The sequence below is a fragment of the Papio anubis genome, chromosome 8 (genome assembly GCF_008728515.1).
Source record: "Papio anubis isolate 15944 chromosome 8, Panubis1.0, whole genome shotgun sequence".
Lineage (NCBI taxonomy): Eukaryota > Metazoa > Chordata > Mammalia > Primates > Cercopithecidae > Papio > Papio anubis.
The window spans coordinates 18,222,678-18,237,832 of record NC_044983.1 but is presented as its reverse complement, the minus strand read 5'-3'; the positions used below and the strand labels follow the sequence as shown (position 1 = coordinate 18,237,832).

Genomic DNA, 15,155 nt, shown 5'->3' with positions numbered 1-15,155 from the left:
ATAAATTATAAACATTTCTTGAGGCATGAACCTGAAAAATTGTTATCAGCCAGTAACATCTAAATAGTATGCTAAACCCTTGAGGGGTGAGTGTCCTGGGGTAGCAGGTTTGAATGACAGGTGCCCAGAAAGGGAGGGGAGGAACCTGCAAAAGAGGGAAGAAAGGGTTTTTGTTGGGGGATTGGGAGGGCAACAGGAATGAGTCTCACAAGCTTTCTGACACGGCACTCAAGCCACACCACCTGCCCTCTCTAGCTTACAGCTAACTGGCTTTTGGGGTCTCTTCTCCGTCTTCTTTCTCCAACAGTTACCAAGTTAGAAGTCTAAATAAAACATTTCGGTGATGTCCATAATGGAAAACAGAGGCAACTTTATTTCATGAAGAATGAGGCCAGGAGTGTATGTTTAGGTGGAGGGGGTAGAGGAAGGGGGTAGAGGAAGGGGAGAAGGTATCCATGCAACAGAGGAAGACCCTCATTAGAGCATAATGGAGTCAAGTCTGAGGTCCAAACTTGATCTTGCCATTCATTAGATCTGTAACTTTGGATAGAGCAATAAACACAATGGCGCTGGTCAAGTTTTCACATCCTTAAAATGGAGGTATGGATTCTTTTCAGTGAGGAAGTATGAGAGTGCAGGAGGATGATGTATGTGGCCAATAGTGCACTCTGAATAAATGCATTTCATGTGAAAACTCTTTGAACCTTGCTCCCACCTGACCCCTCTGGAGTCCTGATGACTCTTCCTCCTTCCTCTTGCAGGTTCCTCTGGCTCACAATATTTTTGGTCTCATTGGCCCCAATGCAGGGCTTGGCCTTGCCATAGGTAAGAAGTACCCTCGAAGAAAACGAGAAGCCCCTGAATGTTGGCTTTGGGTCTGTTGCCTTTCCTCCCCCTTTTCTCATCAGAAGAGGTAGGTGGAGAGGCAGAAGGAGGAGGAGGGCAGCTGGCAGGGGTGTGGAGAGATGAGCTCGTAATTCCCACCTGGAACAGGTGTGGGTCCGAGGGAGAAGACAACAAGCAAAGCGAGTGGATTAAATGGAGGAGCAGAGGAGGGATGGTACTGACTATGGGTGGTGCTGACTGTGTCCTGTTTGCTCTGGCCACAGGCATGGTGGATTCCTCTATGATGCCCATCATGGGGCACCTGGTGGATCTACGCCACACCTCGGTGTATGGGAGTGTCTATGCCATCGCCGATGTGGCTTTTTGCATGGGCTTTGCTATAGGTATGTTGGCAGGACCTGGTGTCTCACTTTCCCCTATCTACTGTTTTCCAGCTGGAAGTGCAGCCAGGAAGCTATCCTCCTAGGGCTCTGGAGATCTGTGATCCTGAGACATCCTCTGGGTCACCCACTGCCCCTAGCATAGCATCTTACGTGGAGGACGCTCCATATGGAGGCTCCATAGACAGTTGTGACTTTCATATATCCCTCCCAGGTCCATCCACCGGGGGTGCCATTGTACAGGCCATCGGTTTCCCCTGGCTCATGGTCATCATTGGGGTCGTCAACATCGTCTATGCTCCACTCTGTTACTACCTGCGGAGTCCCCCAGCCAAGGAGGAGAAGCTTGTAAGGAGCGCCGACTGCTTAAAAAAAAAAAAAAAAAAAAAAAAAAAAAATTCACTTCTGTTTCTTTCCATCATCTCTCTCATTCCCTTTCATCCTAGGCTTTTATTTCCTCCCTCTGTTGCTCTATTAATATTCTCTCTGCTTTGCCATGTTTCCCAATCCCCTTTCATCTTCATATTTCTTTTGTGCACTTCCTTAATTTCCCTTCTCTAAGTCACCACTTCCTCTCTTTCTGGGGCTATCAGGAAGGGTCTGCAGTAGAGAAGGGAAATGGGGGCAGAAGACCATCAAAGACATCCTGTAGTTACTGTTCCAAACTTGCTAGTTACTAGCAAGATGTGAATTACCAAGTTATCTCCCTCATAAGTGGGCAGAATTCCATTGGCACATCCATTCATCCTCTCACTCACTCTATCCTTATCAGGTCTTTTTTTTTTTTTTTTGAGATGGAGTTTCACTCTTGTTGCCCAGGCTGGAGTGTCATGGTGTGATCTCGGCTCACCACAAGCGCCGCCTCCCAGGTTCAAGCAATTCTCCTGCCTCGGCCTCCCAAGTAGCTGGGATTACAGGCATGCACCACCATGTCTGGCTGACTTTTTGTATGTTTAGTAGAGATGGAGTTTCTCCATGTTGGTCAGCAGGTCACCTTTTTAAAAGTACAAAAATCCCAGGGAAGAGATCCATACCATAGGATTTTCTTTAATAAAGCACTTCCCTCTTACTGCAGCACAGGCATCCTGAGGGCCTGATGGGTTTGGGATGGCGACAGAGGCTGCTCAAGGGAACAAAAGAAGACAGGAAGGTGTGATAGGGAATGATGTTGATTCCATTTGTCTTCCTGCTGTAACTTCCACTACCACCGTTAGATTCAGTTAAAAGCGTATGAGATATTTGTCCTGACAAGGGTTGATATATTGGGTACCTTGGGAGGCTGGTGCATGCACAGGCAGGGGGTCCTGTGCATGTTTCTTGAGTACTTAGCAATGCCAGACTTGGATGAACTAGTGGGAGAACAGAATGGGGAGACTGGTGGGGGAAAAAAAAAAAAAAAACACCATGTGCAGTGGCTTCTCTTCTTGCCTCTCTCTGCAGGCTATTCTGAGTCAGGACTGCCCCATGGAGACCCGAATGTACGCAACCCAGAAGCCCACGAAGGAATTTCCCCTGGGGGAGGACAGTGATGATGAGCCTGACCATGAGGAGTAGCTGCAGAAAGTGCTCCCTGAATTCATGACGCCTCAGTGACCACCTCTTTCCCTGGGACCAGATCACCATGGCTGAGCGCACGGCTCAGCGGGCTTCACATACCTCTTCCTGGGAATCTTCTTTCCTCCCCTCCCATGGACACTGTCCCTGATACTCTTCTCACCTGTGTAACCTGTAGCTCTCCCTCTACGCCTTGGTGCTGCAGTGGCCCAACTTTTATGGCAAGACAGAGTGATGCACCTTCCCCCTGCTGTGAGGTTGATTAAACTTGAGCTGCGACGGGTTCTGCAAGGGGTGACTCATTGTGTGGAGGTGGTAGTGAGCAATGTGCCCCTGAAACCAGTGGAGCGACTGACAAGCCTCGTTTATCTGTTGCCTGATTTTCTCTGGCGTAGTCCCAACAGATTGGAAGAGTGTTACCCTCTGTTCCTCAACATGTTCCTTCCTGGAGTATCCCAGCTGAGTTGAGAAAATGTTCTCAGCATTGTCCTGCTGCCAAGTGCCAGCTTGAAGAGGTTTTTTTTTTTTTTTTTGCATTTTTCTTTAATAAAGTGAGCGATTTTTCTGTGGCTAAATCTACAGCTGCTAAAAGGGCTTTACCCTCAGTGAAAAGCATCTTCTATTTTCATTATCATTGGGAAAGAGGAGGAGCCCATTTCTCTTCTGTTGGAGTTATCGACATTCTCCTGACCTCCCTGTGTGTTCCTACGTTTTCTGAACTTCTTAGACTCTTAGAAACAAAAGTAGAAGACAGACAGAAAAAATAATTGATTAGACCCATGATTTCATGGGAAGAAGTGAAAAGAAACTGCCTTGAAATCCCTCCCAGTTGTAGATTTCCTAATAGGAGGAGTGTAATGAGACATTGTTCATACTTGCTAATAAATACGTTATTGCCTAATTCAGACCTGATAAACTAGATGTCGTTTTATAGCACGAGAGTATTGGGCAAATAGAGCAAATACTATAAATATTATCATACTTTGCTACCTTTTTGAAACACTGATTGGGTAATGGGATTTCAAAGAGGTGGGAGACATGGCACCCACCTAAGTAGCTCCCCATCTATTTGGACACACAGGGTATGACAGTATAAAAAATGATTGATGCTGCAAGTTAGTATACATTCTGTGTTCAAGTACAACGAGGTGGGATGTTCACAGGCTGGGTAGGAAATAATGGCAGAGATAGAGGTAGAAGCAGATGGAGAGACCCACAGAGACAGGCTTTGGGATGCCTGGATATCAGATTGGGGTTTTCAGACTCTATCTGGAATGACACCTGGCTCTGATTTTTGCACTGCTCTGTAGGAGTCTGCTGGCTACAACACAAACCCTGAATCACCAGAGCACATTCAAGCTGAACCTTTCAATGAATCTTTATCATGCACATGGTAGATACCTGACTTACAGACATGTTTTTAGGGGGCTGGCATTAACTACACTCACCTGATTTCCAAAACCAGATGCATTATATTCGTCTTCGGTCAGGATGACATCTTTCTCAGATTTTGAAGGAGCCCAAAGGTGAAATTAGAAAATTGTTTGTCGAAATATATAAACTGTAAGTACACATGCAGAGTGAGTGAAGGACCACTGGGATGCCTTACACAGGTGGGAGTGGGGTGGGGCGGGATGCGGAGCTCTGGCAATGACAGCCTGCTGACTCTGACATTCACCTGGGGCAGGGTTTATAACAAAGACTGGGCTTGTTACAGAAATGAACGCATTTAAACAATGGGAACAATTTTTTTTTTTTTCGGAGAAACTGATTCCTGGCTTGCCAGCTAACGTTGTTTGAACAATATGCAAAGATGTGGATAAAGGGAAGCCAATGGATACAATTTGAGACTTTTAAAACAATTCTTGACAAGGGTAAACACCAGGCCAGGCACAGTGGCTCACGCCCATAATCCCAGCACTTTGGGAGGCCAAGGCAAGAGGATCACTTGAGCCCAGGAGTTCGAGACCAGCCTGGGCAGCATGGTGAAACTCCTTCTCTACAAAAAATTGAAAAATTAGCCAGGCATAATGGTGTGTTCCTGTAGTCTCAGCTTCTCAAAGGGCTGAGGCAGGAGAATCACTTGAGCCTGGGAAGTGGAGGCTGCACTGGGCCATGATCGTGTGACTGCATTCCAGCCTGGGCAACAGAGCAGGATCCTGTCTCAAAACAAAAACAAAAACAAAAACAAAAACAAAAAAACAGTCAACACCTAACACTATAAAGTAAGTCAGGAAACTTTTTAAAATTATAGACCAGAGGGTAGGTTAAAGATCATAAATGTAGCCTACATATGGAAGAGTATGAAAAGGAGAATTCCACAAAAATAGGAAATGGAATTAGCCTTTATTAGTGGCCTTATAAAGAAGGCCACTAATATAAAGAAGAGAATGCATGGTCAATTTCCTATATTCACAGGTCAGATGAATTTCTTCTAACAATGAAAATGCCACACAGCAAGGATGAGCCACAAGAAATTTCCTATGAAAGTGTCATAGAATGGCACTCCACTCCACTGTGGGGCAGTTGAAGAGATGCATTTTTCCCTGGTGAAAGGGAGGAGGTGCAGAGACTATAAAACTCTTTACAGAAAGATGGGCTTTCTAACACCAATTACCATGTAGCAAAGAAGACAGTGCAACTAATGAGCCATGGTGCTCAATAAGCTAGGAAAATGTTGGAGTTTATCAGAGCATTAGAAACAAATCAGAAGACACATCGTTTCCCAAGTGCAAAAGCAGGAGAAGTATGGCAGTTCCACACTAGAGTGGCAGCTACAGCACCTTAAATTAAGCAGAAATGCAGAGAGCGCATGGGATGATGAATGGGTGGCAGAAACAGCAGTGTGGCAAGTGACAGGAAAGTTCTTATGGGGAGGGAACCAAACTCAAGGGGATTAAGGTATTAATCCTATTAAGGTGGCCTACACCTTTAAGAAGGCCTGTTGTGATGGCCACAGTCTCAGAACACCACTGGAGGACGCCTGAAATCACTAGAGGGCTAACTCTAGGGTGAATATTAGGAAATAGTTTCCCCCACTGTGTTGTCTTACATATGGAATTAATTTTTCCAAGGTAAAGCCTAAACTACCTAAAATCATTTTTAAAAAAAATTTTAGAGACAGGGTCTCGCTCTGTCACCCAGACTGGGGTGCAATGGTGCAGTCATGGCTCACTGCAGCCTCCACCTCCTGGGCTCAACCCACCTCAGCCTTCTGAGACTAGCTGCGACTACAGGCACATGCCATCACACCTAGTTTATTTATTTATTTTTAAAATTGTTATTACTTTTTGTAGAGACAGGGTTTTGCTTTGTTGCCCAGCCTTAAATAAATTTACTAGTAACTTAGCTCCCTATTCCTGGAGGCAGCTCTGTAATGGTTGTAGGAGTCAGTCCTCTGAGGCTTATTTGAAGAAAGGGCGGTGCAGCCCTTCCACACACCTTCCCTGGATGTGTGGCCGATTCTCTGCAGGCTTTGACACCCCATGGCTGCTGCAGTACACAATTCAGTTCTGCTGAGCTCACCGCTACAATTTCGTGTATGGGACAGGATAATGTTCTCTGCAGCAGGGCAGGATTGGAGCATGGTGGCTTTGGTACACAGCGCTCTCTGCTGTTGCTGGGAGGGGCTGAAGAGAGAAATGGTCAAGTCACAAGGTGGTTGAGGGAGGACCAGATCAGGAATAAACAGACCTAATCCTGAGGTCCTAGCCTAGTTATGACATTAACTAGCTGTGTGACCTGGGACAAGTCATTTCACGTCTCTGGGCTTTGGCATCCACTTCTGTAGCTCTGGCTTTCTGGGGCTCCATCTGCCACTGGCCCATTTTGGGATGGCCTTCTGTGAGCCCAGGAGCAGGACCTGAGCGAGGAACCAAAGACAAATCTGAGCAGTCACACAAAGCTGAGAGCCAGCATCACCCCAGAAACACAAACGTCATGTCAGGTTTTCATTTGTTGCTATCAAGAAATTATTAGAAGTAAAGTGTGTTGTGTTCCCCTCCACTCCTCCTTGCCCTCCTTGTTGTCCTCCTCTCCTTGTCTTCTTCCTCCTCCTCCCCTCCCCTCCCCCTCCCTGTCCCTCCTCCTCCCCTCTCGTCTCCTCTCCCCTTTCCCTCTTTCCTCCTCCCTTCCCCCCCCCTCCCTTTCCTCTTCCTCCTCCACTCCTCCCTCCTTCCCTCCTCTTCCTCTCCCTCCCACTCCCTCCTCCTCCCCCACTTCTCCTCCTCCCCTTTGTCCTCCTCTCCCTCCTCATAGCTTCTTCTTCCTTTCTTCAGCTATTCTCAGATGAGTAAGTCAGAGGCATGTGGGCGTGTTCCAGATCTTTTTGGGATTTGTCATCCAAATTGAGTCATTATGTGGTCTCTGGAAATCATAAGGGAGAAGAGTGCATTTTGGGGATCATACTCTGCTTGTTTTGACTACTGACCGTAGGTCAGTAATTGACAATTTTTCTTCTATTCTTTCTTCTTTTTTTTTTTTTTGAGACAGGGTCTTGCTCTGTCGCCCAGGCTGGAGTGCAGTGGCACGATCTCGGCTCACTGCAACATCTGCCTCTCACGTTCAAGCAATTCTCCTGCATCAGTGTCCCAAGGGGTAGTTGGATTACAAGGCATGTGCCACCATGCCTGGCTGATTTTTTGTATTTTTAATAGAGACAGGGTTTCACCACGCTGGCCAGGCTGGTCTCAAATGCCTGAGCTCAGGCAATCCACCCGCCTTGGCCCCCCAAAGTGCTGGGATTACAAGCGTGAGCCACCGCACCCAGCCAGCAATTATACCTATTAGGTAGAATTAGGGTGTGCTGAGGGGCAGCTGATCAGGGTGCAGGTCACAACAGGTTGCTGAACAAATCATCACAGGAAAGCAGGAAGTTTTGTGTGTTCAGGTGTGACTCAATGTGCAGGTGGCCTGGTGCTCAAAGTAGATCTGCCATGATATTCATGGAATGACAGGGAGCAGGTGGGGGAGCAGTGTTACAGTGTTGCAAAGCAAAGTCCTCTGGGGCATCTCCATCACATAGAAACAATGTGACAGTGAAAACTTTCTTATTTGTAACATGAGAATAACAATGACAGGGTTGTAACAGGAGTGTAATTAAGATGAATGAGGTAATAAGATATAGAGAAAGAACATACTTTATCAACCATAAAACCCTATTTAAGACCAGGTGCGGTGGCTCACACCTGTAATCCCAACACTTTGGGAGGCTGGGGAGGGCAGATCACCTGAGGTCACGAGTTTGAGACCAGCCTGGCCAACATGGAGAAACCCCATCTCTACTAAAAATACAAAATAATCAGCTGAGTGTGGTGGCACACACCAGTAACTCAGGAGGCTGAGACAGGAGAATCACTTGAACCTGGGAGGTGGAGGTGGCTGGGAGCCAGGATCACACCACTGAACTCCAGCCTTGGCAACAGAGTGAGACTCTGCCTAAAAAAAAAAAAAAAAAAAAAAAAAAAAAAAAAAATCCTGTTTAAGTGCTACTTTCTTTTATCAGTGAATTCAATTATCTTATCCCACAGAAGAGGAAACAGATGAGATGGGTCTCACTACGTTGCCCAGGCTGGTCTTGAACTCCTGGGCTCAAGAGATTCTTCCATCTTGGCCTCCCAAAGTAATGGGATCCACTGCCACCAGCCAAAAGCCATTTTTTGATAACAGCTTTATTGAGATACAATTCACATGCCATACAATTCATCCATTTAAAGTGTACTATTCAATGGCTATAAGTATAGTCACAGGACTGTGCAACCATCACCGCTATAAATTTTATATTTTCATCAGCCCAGAAACAAATTCTGTGCCCATTAACTATCCCTGAGTTTTCTTTCATCACCCTCCAGTCCCAGGTAACCATTAATCTTTCTCTCTCTATAGATCTGCCTATTCTGGATGCTTGATATAAATGGAATCATACAATATGTGGTCTTTTGAGACTGGCTTGTTTCACTAAGCATGTTTTCAAGGTTTATCTGTATTAAGTAATCCCACACCTGGGATTAAGTAAACATAAAAAAAACTTAAAAGTTCATCTGTGTTGTGGTATGTATCAGTACCTCGTTTCTTTTAATTACTAAATAATGTCCCATTATATGAATATATTACATCTCATTTATTCATCTTATTTCATTCATCAGCTCATGGACGTTTGGGTCGTGTTCACCTTTGGGCTATTATGAATAATGGTGCTCTAAATATTTATGTACAAGTTTTTGTGTGGGCACAGGTTCTCATTTCTCCTGGGTATATACCTAGGAGTAAAAAACTGTTGGGTGCTATGACAACTTGATGTTAAAACTCTGAGGAACTGCCAGACTGTTTTCCAAAGTAGCTGCACCATTTTATATTTCCACAGGCGGTGGATGAAAGTTCCAGTTTCTCCACATCCTTGCCAACGTTTGTTATTGTCTGTCTTTTTAATTATACCCATCCTAGGGGGTGCAAAACGGTCGCTTGTGGTTTCGATTTGAATTTTTCTGATGATCAATAATGTTGAGCATCTTTTCATGTACTTATTGACCATGTATATATTTTCTTTATGGAAATGTCTATTCAGAGCCTTTGTCCATTTTTTAAAAAGTGGTTGTCTTGGCCAGGCTTGGTGGCTCGCGCCTGTAATCCCAGCACTTTGGAAGGCCGAGGAGGATGGATCACAAGGTCAGGAATTCAAGACCAGCCTGGCCAACATGGTGAAACTCCATCTCTACTAATAATAGAAATATTAGCCAGGGGTGGTGGCGTGTGCCTGTAGTCCCAGCTACTCAGGAGGCTGAGGCAGGAGAATCGCTTGAACCCGGGAGGCGGAGGTTGCAGTGAGCTGAGATTGTGCCACTGCACTCCGGCCTGGGTGACAGAATGAGACTCCATCTAAAAAAAAAAAAAGTTGTCTTTTTATTATTGAATTGTAAGAATTTTAAAATATATATTCTCCATACAAATTCTTTATCGGATATGTGGTCTGCAAATATTTTCTCCCATTTTGTGTGTTGTCTTTTTGCTTTCTTGATGGTGTCCTTTGGAGCACACATGGTTTTAATTTTGATGAAGTCCTCCATGTGTCTATTTTTTCTTACTGCTTATGCTTCTGGCATGACATCTAACAACCCGTTGCCTACCCCATGGTCATGAAGATGTACACTTACGCTTTCCTCTAAGAGTTTTTAGGTTTAGCTCTTACATTTTCATATTTGATCCATTTGTATTAGTTTTTGTATATGGTGGGAGGTAGAGACCCAATTTCATTCTTTTACGCGTAGATATCCAGTTGCCCCAGCACCACTTATTGAAAAGACGATTCTTTCCCCATTGCATTTACTTGCATCGTTTCTGAAAGTCAATTGACTATAAATGTAAACATTTATTTCTGGATTCTCAATTCAGTTCTAGTCATCTATCTGTCAGCCTTTCTGTTTCTGCTACTATCTCATGTCTTAATGTAACTGTCTAGTAAGTTTTAAAATCACATCGTTAAAAAGTAATAATACCTCAAGTATATGACAGAAAACAGCAGGCTTTTCTGTCATCTTTTCCCACTCCCGAATCCTGTCCTCCACTTTCACACTTTTATCTATTTTATTATTTTTACTTTTTTACATCTACAAAGTCTGCTTACTCAGTTCTTTCTTGATTTGCCTTTTTTTTTTTTTTTTTTTTGGTCATACCTATTGTCTTTCTTTAATGATAGGTGGAGATTGAGTATCTTTACTGGCTTCTTCCCGTCCTTCAACCTTCAAACTTAATTATTTCATTATTTAGTCACTTAAGTATTTGCATTATAACGACCTTATTAGCAATGCTTGCTGCAGAACCAGGGATGGTGTCTGATTTCACCACCTTGCTCTATATTTTGTTGTTGGTGAAGCTGATGATATCTACTTTGCTGTTTCTGGAGTTGCTTTGTTTACTTCATTTTCCAGATTGCTCTCACCCATTCTTCTCAAGTCCACTAACTGTTTTATGAAGCCTCTTGACTATTCGTTTCTGAGCATAGCAGGTCATCTATTGGCTTGATTTGTTTCCAGCCCTGTGTCCTTTGGATTCATTCTCAAAGCCACCTGCATGGGCTTTGGGCTGGTTTTTCTTGTGTGGTTCTCCTAAACTGGACTTTAGTTTCCTGGAATTGGTTTCTTGTTCTTGGTACATTTTCATCTTCTGGTGGAGTATGTCCTCCAATAATTCCTCTGATGGGTGCAAGAGCGGCATATAATCTGAGACATCAGATGTGTGTGAAAATGTCCTACTTGACTGATAATTGCATGGGTGCAGAATTCTGAGCTGAATATTATTTTCCCTCATATATCCAATGCTTGTTCTTTGGACACGGTCTCAGCATTGCTGTTGAGAAGCCCTGTGCCATTTGATTCTCCATGTTTTGAATGAGGTCTTTGGTTGCTTTTAGCTACTGGAATCTTATTCCAGGTCTTTAGAAATTTCACAACAATAAGTATTTGTTGGGGTCTTTTTTATTCATTGTGCTGCACGCCCAGTGGGCCCTCTCAATCTGGAAATTCATGTTGTCTGTTCTGGCAATTTTATTGTACTATTATCTTTGATTGTGCTACATCTTTGCTTTCTTTCAGAAATCCTATTGGCTGGATGTTGGATTGATTGATTAATCTTTCCTTTTCCTACTATTCAATCATTTTAACTTATTTTATTCCACTCTCTAAGAGACTTTCTCAATTCTACATTTAGCTGTTCTTCAGATTTTTTTTTCAGCTATCGTAATTTAATTTATAAGAGCTCTCGGAATTTCCTCATGGCCTCCTAATCTCATTTTATGGTTGAGATATTTTTTCTCTCTCTGAGGGTGGGTCAAGCTATTTTTTCTCCATATGTTTATGTTTCTTCAGTTCCAATCTTTTTTTTTTTTTGAGATGAAGTCTGCCTCTGTCACCCAGGCTGGAGTGCAGTGGTGCAATCTTGGCTCACCGCAACCTCTGCCTCTGGATTCAAGCAATTCTCTGCCTCAGCCTCCTGAGTAGCTGGGATTACAAGTGCCCGCCACCACGCCTGGCTAATTTTTGTATTTTTTTAATACAGATGGGGTTTCACCACGTTGGCCAGGCTGGTCTTGAACTCTTGACCTCATGACCCACCTGCCTCGGCCTCTCAAAGAGCTGGGATTACAGGCGTGAGCCACTGCGCTCAGCCCTCAGTTCCAATCTTTGCTTGTTTTGAGCTCTTTCACTCTGAGACTGTCTTCAAATATCTTGCATGCATTGTAAAGCTTCTGGAAGTCTACATGCAAGACTGAGGTTGTGAGCTCTTAGGGTGACTGGTAGGCATTGGCTCTTGTGTTGGAGAACTCCCCAATATCAGTGTCTGTTGGACTTTTCTTGTAATTCCTCCAGTGGAGACTCTTCCTCCTGGTGGTGAGGATGGGTAGAGTCAAACTTCTTGGAACAAAGTGGCTAATGGGGGCTCAGGGTGGGGAGAAGACTCTCAGCCAGGTCACTCTCACTGTGTGAAGTGTGGTGCCGCTCCCCTGCCTCCATGGCGAGTCCTCACTTTGTACCCTCTCTGCTTCAAGTTTTCCACATAATAAACCCTTCCACCTGCATGGTGACAGGGCTATTGGCTGACTTCAGGGCGTGGTGGATGGGACTGAGGTGTCCTTCCCTACACTTTTTCTTTTTTCTCATGAATCTGCCTTTATTTCCCCCCAGCCCCATACCTGACACCACCTTCAATTCCTCTGTCTTGCGTTCTGTGGTAAAAGTTGACTCTTTTTACTGGCATCTCCTTGTGTGTAATTTGGTATTCAGACAGCTTACTTTTGTTAATGTTCTTATCAGTTTTCACCCAACATTTTCATTTCAACAGTGTCTAAAAAGCATTTCTATCTTTCATGCGCTATTGTTTACTTCCCCAAGTTATTTCCTTTTAAATCTTTTCATACAGTAGTTACCAGAGCTTACAAGAGTCTTTCTTCAAATCTTTCCAGCTCATTTGAAGGAAAATGGGGGGAAATTCCTCAGAGTTTTAATTTGCTCATAAGGACATTGGAATGATCCGGTTTTGAGCTCCTTCACTGTGGAAGAGAGTTTGGCCTATGGGCCTGTGGGCCTGTGTTTGTTTGTCATGCTTGCAGGAAGAGGCTGAAGTGAAGGGTTCTCCTTCTCTATCTGGCATGACAACTTTTCTTAGCAAGTAGCTGGGGCAGAGCCCTAGCTGAACTGCTTGTGGCATGTGTAGTACTCTTGGTATGCAAAGGTGTGGGAGCTGATGTGGGAATTTCCACTCTTGTTGACGCCCCGCACCTGAAACATTTTCCAGAAATTATAGCAGCAAAACCTACGCATCCCTCAACTCGACTCTGGCTGCCTCTGAGTCCATCCTGGCCTCCAGCCCCTGCCTCTCAGTCCATCCTGGCCTCCAGCCCCTGCCTCTCAGCCCGTCCTGGCGTCCAGCCCCTGCCACCCTGAGCCAAGGGGTTTCTTCTGGAAATCACGTCCACTTACTCACGTCTCACAGGCTTTGCCTTCATCTGGGTTGAATCACAGGTGAGTTCGCCTTCACGCCATCTGCTCATGGCTGTGGCAGCGGAAATTCTTCATAATCTGCACGCAGATGTCTCCTCCCATAATTTTCAGGACGAATACAGGTCGTGTCATGAACAGGTAGAAGAGATGGGGCAGACTTTAAAAAGCTGAGATAATTATCCTGACTCAAGTTCTAGAATCTCCCCTGCCCCAACACTGTTTTCAGCCTTTTTCTTGGGCCGAGCACAGTGGCTCACGTCTGTAATCCCAGCACTTTGGGAGGCTGAGGTGGGTGGATCACCTGAGGTCAGGAGTTTGAGACAGGCCTGGCCAACATGGTGAAACCCCGTCTCCACTAAAAATACAAAAATTAGCTGAGCATGGTGGCTCATGCCTGTAGTCCCAGCTACTCAGGAGGCTGAGGCAGAAGAATCGCTTGAACTCAGGAGGCGGAGGTTGAAGTGAGCCGAGATTGTGTCACTGCACTCCAGCATCTCAAAAAAAAAAAAAAAAAAAAAAAAAGGCTTTTTGTTTTTTTTCCTTCTCCTCTTCCTCCTCCTCCTTCTTCTTTCTCCTCCTCTCCCCTCTTTTTAAAGGTTGTGTATGTAAAGTGCACAAATTTTAAGTATGTGCTTGGCAAATGTATGTGTTTGTGTAACTACCACTCAGACCCAAATAAAGAGCACTCCCAGCACTCCAGAAAGCTCCTTCCATCCCTCCTCTGTCAACACCCACCCACCTCCAGAGGTAACCACTGTTCTGACTTCTCTCCCCACCAATTACTTTTGCCTATTCTTGACCGTAATAAGTGCTTCTCCACTTACGCGGGTCTCTCCTCATTTTTCTCATCAGGATTGCATACTTTTCTCTACCTGAATTTCTTGAAAGTCTATGACATGTTGGTTCTCTTAAATGCATCGTTTCACTTCCTCCCCCTGGGGTGGGCATTGTGGTCCCCATTTTACAGCTGAGAACAGCCTGAGAGGTTAAATAATCAGCTTGAGGTCACATAGTCACTTACGCAACAAGCAGCAGAGCCCAGATTTGAACTCAGGTGGGTCTGACTCCAAAGTCTGAGGCCTTTCCTTAAGTAATCGGTCTTTCAACACCTTTTGCTCACGAACAAAACTCAACACAAGGCTTTTTTTCTTTTTTTTTTTGCAACAGTGAATTTTATTATTAATGTTTAAATGGGCTGTAGAAACTTTTCTGCATATTTTAAGAAATGTGCTATGTTACCTTCACCTTGCTTCTCCTTCCTTCTGAGCCACCTGCCGAATTCTGTCTCAACTTTGACAATGAAATTGGCCTCAGATTTCTAGTATTTGTGACTGACAACCAGAAGACCAATTCCCAGAATTTCCAGAAGAGGGCAGTAGAGCCCATACTAAATTGCTCAGACACCAAACTGGTAGATTGGATCTGCCTGGACCAAATTCTGAGACTTGAGACTTGATGCACTTTACTTTCTATTAAAGAAAGTAATAGGGCCTTACACACACTGGCTTGCACATTTTAAGTAACACCTTTACACATTTTAAGTAAAGTTTATGATATGGCTAGGCTCTGTGTCCCCACCCAAATTTTATGTTGAATGGGAATCCCCAAGTTTTGAGGGAGGAACCTGGTGGGAGGTGATTGGATCAGGGGGCCATTTCCCCCATGCTGGTCTCATGATTTGAGGGAGTTCTCGTGAGACCTGATGGTTTTACAAGTGTTTGGCAAGTTCCTTTTTCCCTCACTCTTCTCTCTCCTGCCGCCGTGTGAAGAGGATCCTTGCCTCGCCTTCATCTTCAGCCATGACTGTAAGTTTCCTGAGGCCCTCCCAGCCACGCAGAACTCTGAATCAATTAAACCTCTTTTCTTTATGAATCACCCAGTCTTT

At 44.6% G+C, this 15,155-nt stretch overlaps 1 protein-coding gene across 2 annotated transcripts in view; it reads left to right on the top strand.

Moving 5' to 3' along the window:
• Positions 1-3,685, top strand: part of SLC18A1 (solute carrier family 18 member A1) — a 33,597-nt gene extending 29,912 nt beyond the window's left edge. Inside the window, exons 12-15 of one of the 2 annotated variants that reach the window (XM_021942090.2) lie at positions 762-825; positions 1,110-1,229; positions 1,441-1,574; positions 2,667-3,685. In XM_021942090.2, the coding sequence (XP_021797782.1) occupies positions 762-825; positions 1,110-1,229; positions 1,441-1,574; positions 2,667-2,780 (432 nt within the window). In that variant the 3' untranslated portion in view covers positions 2,781-3,685. The remainder of the gene's footprint in view (positions 1-761; positions 826-1,109; positions 1,230-1,440; positions 1,575-2,666) is intronic. The other variant, XM_021942092.2, reaches the window with a different exon arrangement.
• The last annotated feature ends 11,470 nt before the right edge of the window (positions 3,686-15,155 follow it).